Below are 15,086 nucleotides of genomic sequence, written 5' to 3' on the forward strand. Positions count from 1 at the left end.
ATAAGATCTCTTCATATTATATGTCAGAGGTTGTGTGTTCCAATCCTGTCAGGGTCAAACGCTCTTCTTCATGCCAGACGGCTTACGATGTGATTTACAACAGAATTTCTATCCGCATTTATTCTGCTGCTTGAAATAGCAAACCATACTTTCAAAGCTTTGTTGCAATGTAAGACTTGAAAGTGTAGTTACAAAACCAGTGTGTGCATACAAACCATCATCCTCATAACAACTACAAAAATGTGCGCAAAGAGCAGCCATTGGAAGACGCCCGTAACATCAGTAGCCTTATGCGTCGTGTGCTCAATTTATGTTCATAACTAGCTCAGCAGCAACACATCTGTGCAGGGCCTCTGTCACGTTCACCGTGGGTGTGTGTGTGTGTGTGTGTGTGTGTGTGTGTGTAGTGTGTGTGGGGGGGTGTAGTGTGTGTGGGTGTGTAGGTGTGGGTGTGTGTGTGTGGGGTGTGGGGTGGTGGGGGGCACCTGCTGTAATCATCAGTATTCTGTTATTATTATTATTCCGCTTCTTCTTCTTCTTCCGCTCTTCAATCTTTGGCAGCTCATAGAACTGCTTGTGGGAAAGTTATGAGATTTGGCACACAGATAGAGGACAGTCTGAAATGTCACTATTGCAAATTTAGAGTCTCTAACTCAATCGCTGTAGCGCCACCAACTGTCCAAAGTTGCTCTCATGTTTATGTTAATAACTTTTGAACCGTAAGGGCTAGAAACAAAATAATTTTTCCTCTGATTCCTTGGCTCAAGATGATTCGATTGCACGAACACCTCCTAGGCCATTTTCACCAAAATTTAACCAGATCATCTTCAGACCGTGCCGACAAAACGTTATGGAATTCAAGTCAATTCATCAAACCGTTCTCCACAACTCTTTAGCGTTTTCTGACAGGGCGTAGTTTGTGGGGGGGTTGGGGGGGAGATAACCCCCCCAATATTTAAATCTATGCATTACAACCCCCCCGATATTTATACCATGATCACATGAAAAATATGCAGACCCAAACTTCTACCCCCCCAATGTTCAAACCAAACCTACGCCCTGACCAAACTTGGTGTGTGTTATGACAACTTGGCCTGAGGAAACCTGCACAGTTTCAGCGCAGCGCCACCTAGTGTTCAGGCGATATGAAAAATGTACATTTTTGCTTATAACTTCTAAACGATTTTGCCAAAAATCACAAAACTGGTCTATTTCGATTTAGCGCAGCAAGTCGAGCGATAGCCAATCCTCTAATATAGAATTAATTTTGCTGGCTAAAAGTTATGGATTTCGTGTCGATAGACGAAACCGTTTTCATATACTGAATCTACAAATTTGATGTCTGGTGCCAAAATTACTCTGAGCCTGCATCTCTGCAATGCTTTGGCATTTTGACACCAAACTTTGCTTGTGTTATTGTCACCTCTGACCACAGCACATCAGTTTGGTTAAAGCGCAACCTTTTTTTCTGGCTAGACTTGTCGTGCCTTCTTTGTGCTTGGCCTCTCAATTGCTGCTTGCAGCTTCATTTTACATTTGATTTCATTTCCCCCTACTGGATACAAATAATTGTAGTATAAAATAATTTGGGCATCAAGGTTTAGTTTTATTACTTTGATCAAACTAGAGGAGGATGGTAGTTCCTTTGTTTCATCTCAAGAGGTTTTTCTTGCCTTGTTTATAACTGAAGTGCAATAAGTTTAGTCCTTTGAGACTGACAAGCGAAGAGTACATAGACCAAATACAGAAACAGGCAAATGATGCAAGCAAAAGAAATAGTAAATCCTTCACGAATCAAAACCTTTAGTAATTGTATGTAACATCTGAACAAGTGCATTGACACACAGAGAGGTCTTGTGCTCTTTTGGCTCCTGTAACACTGCATTGTCCAATCAACTTGTCTTCTATTCTGTTTCTTTAGCCTATTTAACACATAACAGTGATTATTACGGAAACTTGTGTTTGCAATAGGTCACCATTAATTTAACTCCTTAGTAAATAAACACTCTTCTGTTGGAGGTTTTGACAGTTCTTTATTCCCTTTTATAAGGCTGATGGATCCCTGCATATATATATATACACAATATATATATATATATATATATATAAACACAAGAACTTGCTATATTGAGAGCTACACCAAGAAGGGGAGAAGGTAACATCATAAACAACACTGACAGGTCATCAAAAAAAGAAGGGAAATGAGGAAATGTCTAACAGCACAACTGGATGACACTGAATGCGAAGGGAAGGGTGTTGATCGCAACTAAGAACCTGACCTAATAACTTAAACCTAATTAAAAAATAATAATAATAAAAAACAAACAAACAAAAAAACGCAGATTTCACACACAGTGTATTTTAAATAGGTTAGGTGGAGAACCATTTACCATAAATATTTTTAAGGAACCAAGATATATAAAAAAGTGATTTATCAACAACAACAAAACATTGTTAGTCTCTCTTTTTAAATGTATTCTTTCTTTTCATTCTCTGCTTGATTTTCTTTTTTCCCCCTCTCCAAGGCCGACTTCTCCCAATAAAGGAAAAATGATCAAAGCCCAAAACATACGAGTTAGTATAAAACTAACAAATGATTGGAACACCACAATCAACGCATCACAAAACAAACCCACAGACACACAACAGCAAAACACATTATCTTCATCCAAGAAACTGCTTCAGTATGAGTCTTCTTCAGTTTTCCTCAGTGCTCGTACTGTATCAGCACAGGTAATGATCATCATAACCATCAGAATAACTTCACAGTGTGGTAGAGAGTGAGGTGAGAGCAGGAGAGCTTTGTAGTAGTTCACATTGGGAGAATTCAAACAAGATCATAATAACAAACAGAATTAGGAAACCCAATAGTTCATAGATAGTATACAAAAAATCGCCACGTTTAGGTGCTTGTCTTTCCCATCACACTGCTCTGGGAAGGCATTGATTGGCTAGAAATGGGACTAGATGGTCCGATGTATCGTTCAGATGAGAGAGAATGGCCATATGCTGACAGAAGTGACCTGACATGGTGTTTTCTCATCAGGGAAAGCGGATTGTAGCCAACAGAATAACGTGTGAGCGGTTAGGTTCGTTGCCGCAAGGCTCGCCTCTTCCTATTGTAGTAGTGGTGAAGACCAGTCTGTCTGGAGTAGTTCATCATGTAGTTTTGTTTGCGGGTGCTGTGAAGAGGAAAGCAGACAGAGGCAGGTTGGGTTAACGGCAAGTTCTCCTGTGCAATCTCTCCTCTGAGGCGTAACAACTATTCACATAGTACTACAGAATCAAATCGATCGTTCACTCGAAACCTCAAACACTGCCGCCGGTCCTTTAGTGGATCTCAATGGTTTATTAATCGACAGAGACTTTGACTGAAGACATCTGGAGCAGTGCTTGAGGTTGGAGCTTGAGGAAAGACTGACAGGTGGAAAAAGAATAAAGAGACCAAACGTAACAACAGTGAGAGGTTGTGAGTAGGAGAGACAGACAGACAGACAGACAAGAAATAATAATAAAATAAAATGTGGAAAAGATTCTGAGAGTTGCTATTGCTTAGCCTGTCATTGCCTCTTCTGTCCGTCAGGTTGGGACCAATGAGCCAGGAACGCAGCCAGGACAGGAATGGGCGTCTGCAAAGCATGAAGGGACAGGAGGGTGGGAGATGGAGCTGTGATGAGGGTGAAGGACCGGTGAAAGGGATCTGTGCTAATCTGTGAGTCTTTAGCGGAGATACAGCCATGACACAACAAGTTAGCAATGGCTTATGGACAAACACGATGACCTGGGGCGGGTTACTAAGCATGCAAACAAATATAGTGTTTGATTCGACTGTACCCACATATACCATTGGACATTTATTCATATTTATTGAAAGGCTTTTATCCCCATGATATAATTATACCCTTTAAAAAGTTGTAACCTTACAAACAACTTCATTATTAAGTGAAAACATATATATATATATATAAGTGAAACATTTTATTTTTTACACTGCAGGTTTCATATGCAATGCAAGTCTTTTCCATTATGTCAGTGTGGCTTAAAGTTGTAGAATGACGGAGATGGAGATTAACCTCACACAGTATCACACCACAATGGGACTCATGAATTTTGGAAACCGTGTAAATTAAGGTTCGGAAATGGATTGCTTCTTTCTCAAGTCATCTGTCCACTCATGGACAAAAGTATTGGGGGACACATCTCAGTTCTTGAATTCAGGTGTTTCAATCATTGCCACAGGTGTATAAAATCAAGCACCCAGCCATGCAGTCTGCATTTACAAACATTTGTCGTTCTGAAGAGCTAAGCGAATTTAAGCGTGGTACTGTTGTCAGGAAGCATACAACGGATCCAGTAGCGAGTCGAAAACAAGGTTTATTGTAAACAATTAGTAGAACAAACAGGTAGGCTGGCAAGCAACAAGCTCTCAGCGGGTCCTAGGAAACAGGAGAACAGTCGAATAGAATCCAAGCAGGGTCGAAGAGAAGTGACGCGTAGTGAAATCCTCAGCACAGGCAGACCACAGTACAGGCAGAACGAGGAGATCCGTGCAAGCCGAGAGCAGGACCAGAACTGCACAGAACAGATGTAAGCAAGAACCAGCAACCAAAACGATCTGACACAGAACATGAGTAGACAGCACTACATATAGGACAATTAAACGAGACGCACCTGCGACTGATCTGATCGCTCGTCAGCGCAGCTGGTGCTGATAGGCAATCAGATCAGCGCAGTACACACAGAATGAGCAAGCAAACCCATGAACCGTGACATTACCCCACCCCCTAGGAGCGTCACCTGACGCTCTCAGAGGGTCCTACCTGGCGATTGTAATCATCGATAAGGGAATGATCCAATATGTCCCGGGCAGGAACCCAACTCCTCTCCTCCGGGCCGTAACCCTCCCAGTCCACCAAGTACTGGAATCCACGTCCCCTCCGCCTTGAGTCCAGGATGCGATTAACCGAATAGGTTGGTTCCCCATCTACGATTCGCGGCGGTGGGGGAACCGGGACAGGCGGATTAATAGCTGAACGAAAAACTGGCTTGATTTTAGAAACATGGAAGGCGGGGTGAATTCTCCGGTACGCCGGAGGAAGTTTGAGGCGGACCGTCACCGGACTAAGGATCTTGGTGATGGTAAACGGGCCGATGAATTTAGGAGCTAATTTTCTACAAACGGAGCGGAGAGGAATATCAGCAGATGAAAGCCACACTTTTTGACCAGCGACGTAGACGGGAGGTCTCGACCGGTGGCGATCGGCCTGGACCTTAGTGCGCAAACCCACCTGGAGAAGGGTCTCCCTGGCCGTTCTCCAGATGTCTTTGCACCCCTGGACGAATTCGTGGGCAGAGGGAACCGCGACTTCGGATTCCAGACTAGGAAAAATTGGTGGCTGGTACCCTAAACTACACTCAAACGGAGATAGGCCCGTGGACGACACTGGTAATGAGTTATGCGCGTACTCAACCCATGAGATATGCTGACTCCAAGAGGACGGATTCTGTGACACTAAACATCGCAAACCTCGTTCCAAATCTTGGTTGGCCCTCTCCGTCTGACCGTTGCTCTGGGGATGAAACCCAGAAGAAAGGCTGACATTCGCCCCCAGCAACCGACAAAACTCTCTCCAAAATTTGGATATAAACTGGGGACCCCTGTCAGAGACCACGTCTGTCGGGAGGCCATGGATACGAAACACGTGGTCTATGACAGCAACCGCTGTCTCTCTGGCTGATGGTAATTTGGGCAGAGGGATGAAATGCGTAGCCTTCGAGAACCTGTCCACCACGGTTAAAACCACCGTGTTACCCTGTGAGGCAGGGAGACCTGTCACGAAATCTAGCGCAATATGTGACCAGGGTCTCGAAGGAACTGACAACGGTTGAAGGAACCCAGCAGGAGGACGAGTGGAAGACTTACAACTGGCACAGACCGAGCAGGCCAATACAAAACGACGAGTGTCGCGAGCCATAGTTTGCCACCAGAACCGTTGCTTAATGAGAAAAATGGTACGATTGACTCCTGGATGACAAGCCACCTTGGAACAATGACCCCACCGGATGACGTTGGACCGCAACTTCTCTGGCACAAATAAACGACCTGGTGGACATCCGGGCGGAGGCACTACCCCGTCTAAGGCCATGCGGACCTTCGATTCGATCTCCCAGGTCAACATTGAAACCACACAATTACGTGGAACGATGGACTCGGGAGAAACCGGGCGTTCAGATTGGTCAAAAATGCGGGACAATGCGTCAGGTTTAATGTTCTTGGAACCTGGACGATAGGAAATGGAAAAATCGAACCGACCGAAAAAAAGTGCCCACCGAGCCTGCCTAGAGTTAAGTCGTTTGGCGGATCTGATGTATTCAAGGTTCTTGTGGTCGGTCCAAACAATGAAAGGTACCCCCGAACCCTCCAACCAGTGACGCCACTCCTCCAAGGCTAACTTGACTGCCAACAATTCTCTATTACCAATGTCGTAATTACGTTCGGCGGAAGACAAACGATGAGAATAATAAGCGCACGGATGAACCTTGCCGTCCACGGAGGAGCGCTGGGAGAGAACCGCACCTACCCCCACCTCTGACGCATCGACCTCCACCACAAACTGACGAGAGGAATCAGGGGCGACAAGAATGGGGGCTGAAACAAAGCAGTCCTTGAGTTTGGAAAATGCAACTTCAGCTGCACTAGACCACCTGAACGTCGTCATGGTGGAGGTCAAGGCTGTCAGAGGCGCGGCTAGTTGGCTATAGTTGCGAATAAAACGCCGGTAAAAATTGGCAAAGCCCAGAAACCTCTGCAGGGCCTTGCGGGAATCTGGAGTTGGCCAATTAACCACTGCCTGAATCTTGTCGGGATCCATGCGCACCCCCTCAGACGACACGATGTATCCTAAAAAAGGAACTGACTGTGCATGAAAAGCGCATTTCTCCGCCTTGACAAAAAGCCCATTCTCTAACAGCCTCTGAAGCACTCGTCTGACGTGCTGAATGTGTTCCTGGAGAGACGAAGAAAAAATCAATATGTCATCCAGGTAAACATATATGAACTGATCGACCATGTCTCTCAGCACGTCGTTGACGAGTGCCTGGAAAACCGCGGGGGAGTTGGAAAGGCCGAAAGGCATAACCAAGTATTCAAAATGCCCCCTGGGGGTATTAAACGCGGTTTTCCACTCATCCCCCTTCCTGATGCGGACCAAATGATAGGCGTTACGTAGATCCAACTTTGTGAACAAAGAAGCGCCCTGCAACCTCTCGAAGGCTGAAGACATCAGCGGCAAAGGATAAGTATTCTTTACCGTGATGCTGTTCAGCCCTCGGTAATCAATACAAGGACGCAGGGAACCATCCTTCTTTCCCACAAAGAAGAACCCCGCCCCTGCAGGAGAAGAGGAAGGACGGATGAGTTTGGCTGCCAGAGAATCAGAAATATATTTCTCCATGGCCTCCCTCTCCAGAGTGGAAAGAGAGTATAATCTGCCCTTAGGCGGAGACGTACCTGGCAATAAGTCTATAGCACAGTCATAAGGACGGTGCGGAGGAAGAGAAGCCGCCCGGGACTTACTGAACACTTCCTTCAGGTCGTGGTACTCCCCGGGCACGTTAGACAGATCTGCCTGCTCATCCTGCAACACAGAACAAGACACAGAAGAACACGCAGACACCAAACAAGACGCATGACAGTTCTCACTCCAAGACATGACAGAGTTCTGACGCCAGTTTATGTGAGGATTGTGCAGGGTGAGCCAGGGGTGTCCCAACACCACAGGAGCAAAAGTCGAGTCAATGAGGAGAAAGTAAATCTCCTCGACGTGGTTACCCGATGTGATAAGACTCACCGGTCCGGTGGAGTGGGTGACCGATGACAGGAGTTGTCCCCCCAGTGCATTTACTGAGATAGGGTGAGTAACGGGAATTATGGGAACTCCCAGACGACGTGCCAGGTCACGGTCCATAAAGCTCCCCTCCGCACCGGAGTCCACCAGAGCCTCACACTGATGATAAGAGGCGGCCCACTGCAGTCTTACCGGAAGGAGCGTTGCTTCTCGAGAGGATTCATTCCAGGAAATGCCACCCGTCAGTAACCTCCGTTCTACTGACGGGTGTTGGCTTTTACCGGGCACTTGGATGCAAAGTGACCCCCGGCTCCGCAGTACAAGCACAGTCCTTGTGCTCTTCTGCGCTCCTTCTCCTCTCTAGAGAGACGAGCTCTGCCCACCTGCATGGGTTCTGGATCGAATGAGTGGCCGACCGCATCACCTGAAGGGAAGACCGGATGGACCTCCACGTCTGGAACTCGACCTCTCTGCATCAGAAGACTTCGACGTTGTAATCTCGTGTCTACTCGGATAGCTAGATCAATCAATCCATCCAATGTTGCAGGTAACTCCAGGGTGTATATCTCATTTTGTATGCGGTCGGCCAACCCATGCAGAAACATGTCCCACTGCGCCTCGCTGTTCCACTTACACTCCGCAGCCAGCGTCCGGAATTCAATGGAATAGTCCGTAACCGATCTCTGCCCCTGATGTAGATCGGCTAATACTCTTGCTGCTTCCCTGCCTGCAACTGCCCGATCAAACACTTTCTTGAGCTCGGTGCTGAAGGTCTGGAAAGACTCCAAACAGTCATGTCCCTGCTCCCAAACAGTGGTTCCCCACAGCGCCGCTCGTCCAGATAGTAGGGTAATGACAAAAGCCACTTTAGATTCCTCTGTGGGAAATGATGAGTGCTGTAGGGCAAAAAACAATGAGCATTTTGTCAAAAATGATCGACATAGATGTGGCTCACCAGCATAGGCAGCAGGAGGAGGCAGACGGGGCTCCGGATTGTAGACGGGGCGATCGGTGGGCGGAACAGCGGGTGGTGGATTAGGCGCAGTGGGCGCGTGGGCAGGCTCGACTCTAAGATGTTGCTGTTGCGTGGTTAAATCAGATACTTGCGTCACTAAAGCCTGGATTGCTCGACCAGAAGCCGTGATTTGTTCGTCCTGTCGATCGAATCGAGCATTAATGTTGTGAAGGGCTTCTCTCAGTTCGTTTATACTCGCTGGATCCATAATGGTCAGATCGTTATGTCAGGAAGCATACAACGGATCCAGTAGCGAGTCGAAAACAAGGTTTATTGTAAACAATTAGTAGAACAAACAGGTAGGCTGGCAAGCAACAAGCTCTCAGCGGGTCCTAGGAAACAGGAGAACAGTCGAATAGAATCCAAGCAGGGTCGAAGAGAAGTGACGCGTAGTGAAATCCTCAGCACAGGCAGACCACAGTACAGGCAGAACGAGGAGATCCGTGCAAGCCGAGAGCAGGACCAGAACTGCACAGAACAGATGTAAGCAAGAACCAGCAACCAAAACGATCTGACACAGAACATGAGTAGACAGCACTACATATAGGACAATTAAACGAGACGCACCTGCGACTGATCTGATCGCTCGTCAGCGCAGCTGGTGCTGATAGGCAATCAGATCAGCGCAGTACACACAGAATGAGCAAGCAAACCCATGAACCGTGACAACTGTGGTAGGATGCAACCTTTGCAATAAGTCAGTTTGTGAAATCTCATCCCTGCTCGATATTCCACGGTCAACTGTAGGTGGTATAATTGGAAAGTGGACGCGTTTAGGAGCAAACACTACTCAGCCATGAGGTGGAAGACCACATAAAGTCAGCAACATTTGCAGCTGATTATAGATGAAGAGTCTATGTCAACCGGCATTAATATCAGCACAAATACTGTGCGGCGGGAGCTTTGTGGAGTGGATTTTCATGGCTGAGCAGCAGCATGCAAGCCTCATTTCACCGAGTACAACTTCGGATGGAGTGGCTTAAAGCAGAAACGTGTTCTGTGGATTGAAGACTCATGCTTCTCTGATTGGCAGCCTGATGGGCGAGTCTGGGATTGGTAGGAGGGATACTGGTACGGGACTGTTTTTCAGGGGTTGGGCCAGGTGACTTACTTCCAGTGAAAAGAAATCTTAATGCTTCAGAATACCATGACATTCTGGACAATGCTATGCTTTCAACTTTGTGGGAACTGTTTGGTGAAAGGCTTTCTTTCTATTTCAACATGACTGTGAACCTGGGGCAAGAAATGGTTTGATGAGTTTGGTGTGGAAGAACTTGACTGGCTCGCACAGAGTCCTGACCTCAACCACATCCAACACCTTGGGATGAACTGGAATGGAGATTGCGAGCCAGGCCTTCTCGTTCAGTATGAAGCCTTCCCAGAAGAGAGGACACTGCTAAAGCTGCAAAGTGGGGACCAACTCCACATTAATGTCTATGTATTTAGAACGAGCTGTCATTACAGTTCCTGTTGGTGTAATGGGTAGGTGTCCCAATACCTTTGTCCATATTACACATTTTTACACTCTTTTGAAATTTTCTAGGGACGCCTATTCATCTGCATACTTATTCAAATCTAATCAGCCAATCATGGCTCCTGTGAGCTACTCATGGCCTTAATCTTGGAATTACAGCGTCCTTCAAGGTCACACACACTCCCCAAATCTCAATCCAACAGATCATGTTCTAGATCAGCAGAGGTGCATCATAAACATGTAGCTGACAAATCTGCAACAACTGCATGCATGTCCAGGCTATCCTGTCAACATGGACCAGAATCTATAGGGATTGTTCCCAAGATCATGCTGAATCAATGTCCTATCCTATGTAGGAATCCAGGCTATTCTGGGGGGAAAGTGTGTCCTACACAGTTTCAGAAAATGTACCTAATAAAGTGACCAGTGAGTGTCTGTTGACTCTTTCATTACACTGTACTGCCTCACTATATTGCTTTGTGTTTGACGTGTGTAAGGAGTTCAAGTATATATTTATTTCTGACACTCCAGCTGTACAGTATATTGTTGCAAACTGTCAGAATCTGCAGTGACCTGGATGACCTGTTTCTGTACATACACCTGTCCGTAATGTTTCCAAGTATTTGAGTAATGAAATGTTAGATATATTTTGGGTGACATTAACCTCCAGCTGTGTAGAGGAAAGAGTCCTTAGATTAGGGTAGGATACAGGGAACGACAACAATGGAAACAACACACACAGTATACACACACACACACACACACACACACACACACACACACACACACACACACACACACACACACAGTGCTGTGCATAAGTCTTAGGCCAGGCCCGGAGTGGGTAATCGGGAGAATCGGGAGTATTCCCGGTGGGCCGCTTCACTTTTGGGCCGGTCGAGGATATTTTTTTTTTTTTTTTTTCACATTTCAATGTCACATCAGTTACATTAGGCTACAAACGTTCCGCATTCTGACACCGCAGCGCACAACTCAGCATGGGTTGTACCAAGTGAGGGAGTTCTCCCCTCCCCTCCTATAGAAATGGTTGGGTCCATAGCCCGTCTTTTCAAAACGTTTTCTCAGGGAGGCTACCGCGGCACCGCCTGCGCCTACTGATAGCTGGGCCGGCCGTAACGGTACGCGTCAGGGAGGATGGATGGGAGGAAGAGGCCAGGAGGTATGGAAGCTTTGTTTCCGCCACAGAATAAAACATTTTAAAAGATAATTGCGACTTTTTATCTCACAATTGCGAGTTTACATGAGAAAAAAAAATCAGAATTGCGAGATATAGCCTAAAGTCACAATTGCGTGAAATAAAGTCGCAATTGCGTGATATAAAGTCAGTATTGCCTTAAATAAAGTCGCAATTGCATGTTATAAAGTCAGAATTGTGAGATATAAAGTCAGAATTGCCTGAAATAAAGTCGCAATTGCGTGTTATAAAGAATTGTGAGATATAGAGTCAGAATTGCGTGATATAAAGTCGCAATTGTGTGTTATAAAGTCAGAATTGCGAGATATAAAGTCAGAATTGTGTGAAATAAAGTTGCGATTGCTTATTATAAAGTCAGAATTGCAATATATAAAGTCAGAACTGCGTGAAATAAAGTCGCAATTGCTTATAAAGTCAGAACGGCAAGATAAAGAGTCAGAATTGTGTGATATAAAGTCATAAAACGTGTTATAAAGTCAGAATTGCGAAATATGAAGTCAGAACTGCAAGATATGGAGTCAGAATTGTGAGATATAAGTCAGAATTGCATGATATAAAGTCGCGATTGCTTATTATAAAGTCAGAATTGCAATATATAAAGTCAGAACTGCGTGAAATAAAGTCGCAATTGCTTATAAAGTCAGAACGGCAAGATAAAGAGTCAGAATTGTGTGATATAAAGTCATAAAACGTGTTATAAAGTCAGAATTGCGAAATATGAAGTCAGAACCGCAAGATATGGAGTCAGAATTGTGAGATATAAAGTCAGAATTGCGTGATATAAAGTCGCAATTGCGTGTTATAAAGTCAGAATTGCGAAATATAAAGTCAGAATTGTGTGAAAAAGTTGCAATTGCTTCTTATAAAGTCTAAGTGAATTATTATTTAACCTTTACATCATTTGTTAACCCATGGTATTAATACAAACTACACATGGTATTAATACAAACTACACAATAGTACGAGCTGAACTGTTGCTTCATTTATCCAATTAAAAAAAAGTGCTAATTTGGAATTCCACCATGGAAAAAGTGGGCCGGTCTTGGGCCTGAAACTCCCGGGCTGAAAAGTGGCCCCACTCCGGCCCTGTCTTAGGCACATTAGTTGCTTCATCGAAACATGAGTTAGGGTTATTAATGGAAATCTGATGGAAATCTAAAACTGATATTCCCTACTGGTACACTAAAGAAAAAGATATAAATAACAGTCCTAAAGTACAGTAAATGTTTGACTTTTACACAGTACCGTACATTGTTACAACTTCCACCTTCAGATTAGGTCCAATGCTGTGGGGGTTACACTTTATTCCAATAGTCCACTTTAGAAATTTTACTAACTATGATTAACTGTGCATCTCCATGTTAACCCAGCAGTCAATAGAGTTTTTGTAGACTGTCTGATTAATATCTACTGACACTTTATTTTGATGCTCCTCAACAGACATTCTACTGACTAGAAGGAATTTTGCGACTACTAATCAACTTATTCTACTAACCCGAATCTAACAGTCTACTAATACTCTTATGAAGTTATTTGACATGTTGTTGGAAAGTTACTTATAGTTAGTAGAATGTCTAAAGTGGACCATCGAAATCAAGTGTAACCGCTGTGGGATATTCTTCAAGAAGACAATATATTGGTAAAAACCAATGAACCTACTGTGTGTGCTGTGTTTGCAATTTTAATCGTCACCTAAAAGATAATTAACTTTAGGTAACTTTTTCATGTGCTGTTTCCTTCATGTATGGGATGATGAGGTCTATAGTGATGCACAAGACAGGCTCATGAGGCGAGGGACGACCAAAAGCAGGGAACAGTGGTGCATTCTGGGAACAGCAAAGCACTTACCTGACACTACAGCCATGCCATAGGGAGCAAAATACAGAAGAGAGGAAAGGTTATAAGATGCAGGACAGGGCTGCTGCTGGCTTGCACAAAGATCTGGGGGTGGAAGAACCCTGACCTGCATCAGCAGGACAGGAACGGGAAAGGCGGAGGTGAGGAATAGGGAAAGGTGGAGGTGAGGAACGGGAAAGGCGGAGGTGAGGAACGGGAAAGGTGGAGGTGAGGAACGGGAAAGGTGGAGGTGAGGAATAGGGAAAGGTGGAGGTGAGGAACGGGAGAGGTGGGAAAGGTGAAGGTGAGGAAAGGGAAAGGTGGAGGGATGTGAGGAACAGGAAAGGTGGAAGTGAGAAACGGGAGAGGTGGGAAAGGTGAAGGTGAGGAAAGGGAAAGGTGGAGGGATGTGAGGAACAGGAAAGGTGGAGGTGAGGAAAGGAAAAGGAGGAAGGTGAGGAAAGGGAAAGGTGGAGGTGAGAAAAGGGAAAGGTTATAGCAGAGCAGCAGAGGACGGTGGAGTGAACATGTGAACATGTGAACATGTGAGGGGTGACAGTGATGAGAGAGAAAGAGAGAGCAGTGTGAGGACAAGAACTAGAGTGAGAGGGACGGGGCAGAGATATGTGTAGAAACAGGAGTGTGTGCGTCTAGGATGAGTACAGCCAGTGTTTAACATCTACTAGCCAATGCAGAACCATGTAGAAACTATAGTACTATTAATGAACTAACTTCATTATTGTTAGCCCGACAGGAGAATTTACGGTCAAATGAAAACACCTGTTTCATAAGTGTCAGTAAAGTACTTATGCTGAGAGATTATACTGATGTCTGAGTGAAGATGGTTCATTGTCTTTTTTTTATTAGTCTGAGTACTCACAGAATGACTTCCACATGGTCCAGCGCCCACTGATCATGACCTGCACCCTCGTGGCGTGGCTGCCACCATCGCAGCTGAACACCCCTCACACGAGCCTCCCTACACACACACACAATCACAGAACAACAGGCAAGAATAACTCATAGCATCTAGGTGTAATGGTGTTTCTTGACAACAATAAGTTGTTCCAAACAGGTGCACAATATATTGTAAAGCAGCATCACTGATTTCCCATCAAGCTCAGGGTCTGTGGAAGAACAAGTGAACATGTTTGAGACTTTTGTAGAGTGTGAGGGATGGGAGAAAATGGACCACTGAAGCACAACACATATAATCTTTGAGACATCCCTAGTAAGGACCCATCTTGTTCATAGACGACAAGGAACGTATATATTCGGCTCAAGTAAGAACAGATTGTTGCATGCATACAACAGAAACACAATAAGTCCATTCTCTTTATATCCATTCAGAGAACAGCACAAATATTGTTTGTGCCACAACAATGGATGACAGTTCAAACATTCAGAATTACGCAAATAAACATTTGGCACATTGCCTGTGTTACTTTGGAAGTCTTTTGGAAGTGATTAATGCATCTGTAAAACTTTTGAACTTTAAAGTTCACACATAACTGCAAGGCAAAAATCGGAAAGGCACCAAAGTGCAATTGCCGCCTTCTGAGGAAGGGATAATAAAGGAATCAGACACAGAGTTATGGCAGTTCTCCTAGTTTTGGGAGGAGCTCTGAGCTGGGTGACTTCTGAGACAGTAACCGCAGCACACAATCCCTGTGAGGCTCCCTCTGTGTGGTCCAGACT

The 15,086-nt window shown here is 44.9% G+C and overlaps 1 protein-coding gene across 7 annotated transcripts in view; it reads right to left on the reverse strand.

The window, feature by feature from the left end:
- Positions 1-2,015: 2,015 nt before the first annotated feature.
- Positions 2,016-15,086, reverse strand: part of reln (reelin) — a 179,758-nt gene continuing 166,687 nt past the window's right edge. The window contains exons 63-65 of one of the 7 annotated variants that reach the window (XM_081372562.1): positions 14,269-14,367; positions 3,568-3,629; positions 2,016-3,182 (exon numbers count right to left, since the gene is read on the reverse strand). In XM_081372562.1, coding sequence (XP_081228688.1) covers positions 3,160-3,182; positions 3,568-3,629; positions 14,269-14,367 — 184 coding nt within the window. In that variant the 3' untranslated portion in view covers positions 2,016-3,159. Of the gene's footprint in view, positions 3,719-7,576; positions 8,744-8,785; positions 9,002-9,039; positions 9,331-14,268; positions 14,368-15,086 lie in introns of those variants that run through there. The other 6 variants (XR_014030641.1, XM_081372561.1, XM_081372560.1 and 3 more) reach the window with 6 other exon arrangements.

Source organism: Scardinius erythrophthalmus (assembly GCF_964197995.2).
Source record: "Scardinius erythrophthalmus genome assembly, chromosome: 8".
NCBI classification, from domain to species: domain Eukaryota; kingdom Metazoa; phylum Chordata; class Actinopteri; order Cypriniformes; family Leuciscidae; genus Scardinius; species Scardinius erythrophthalmus.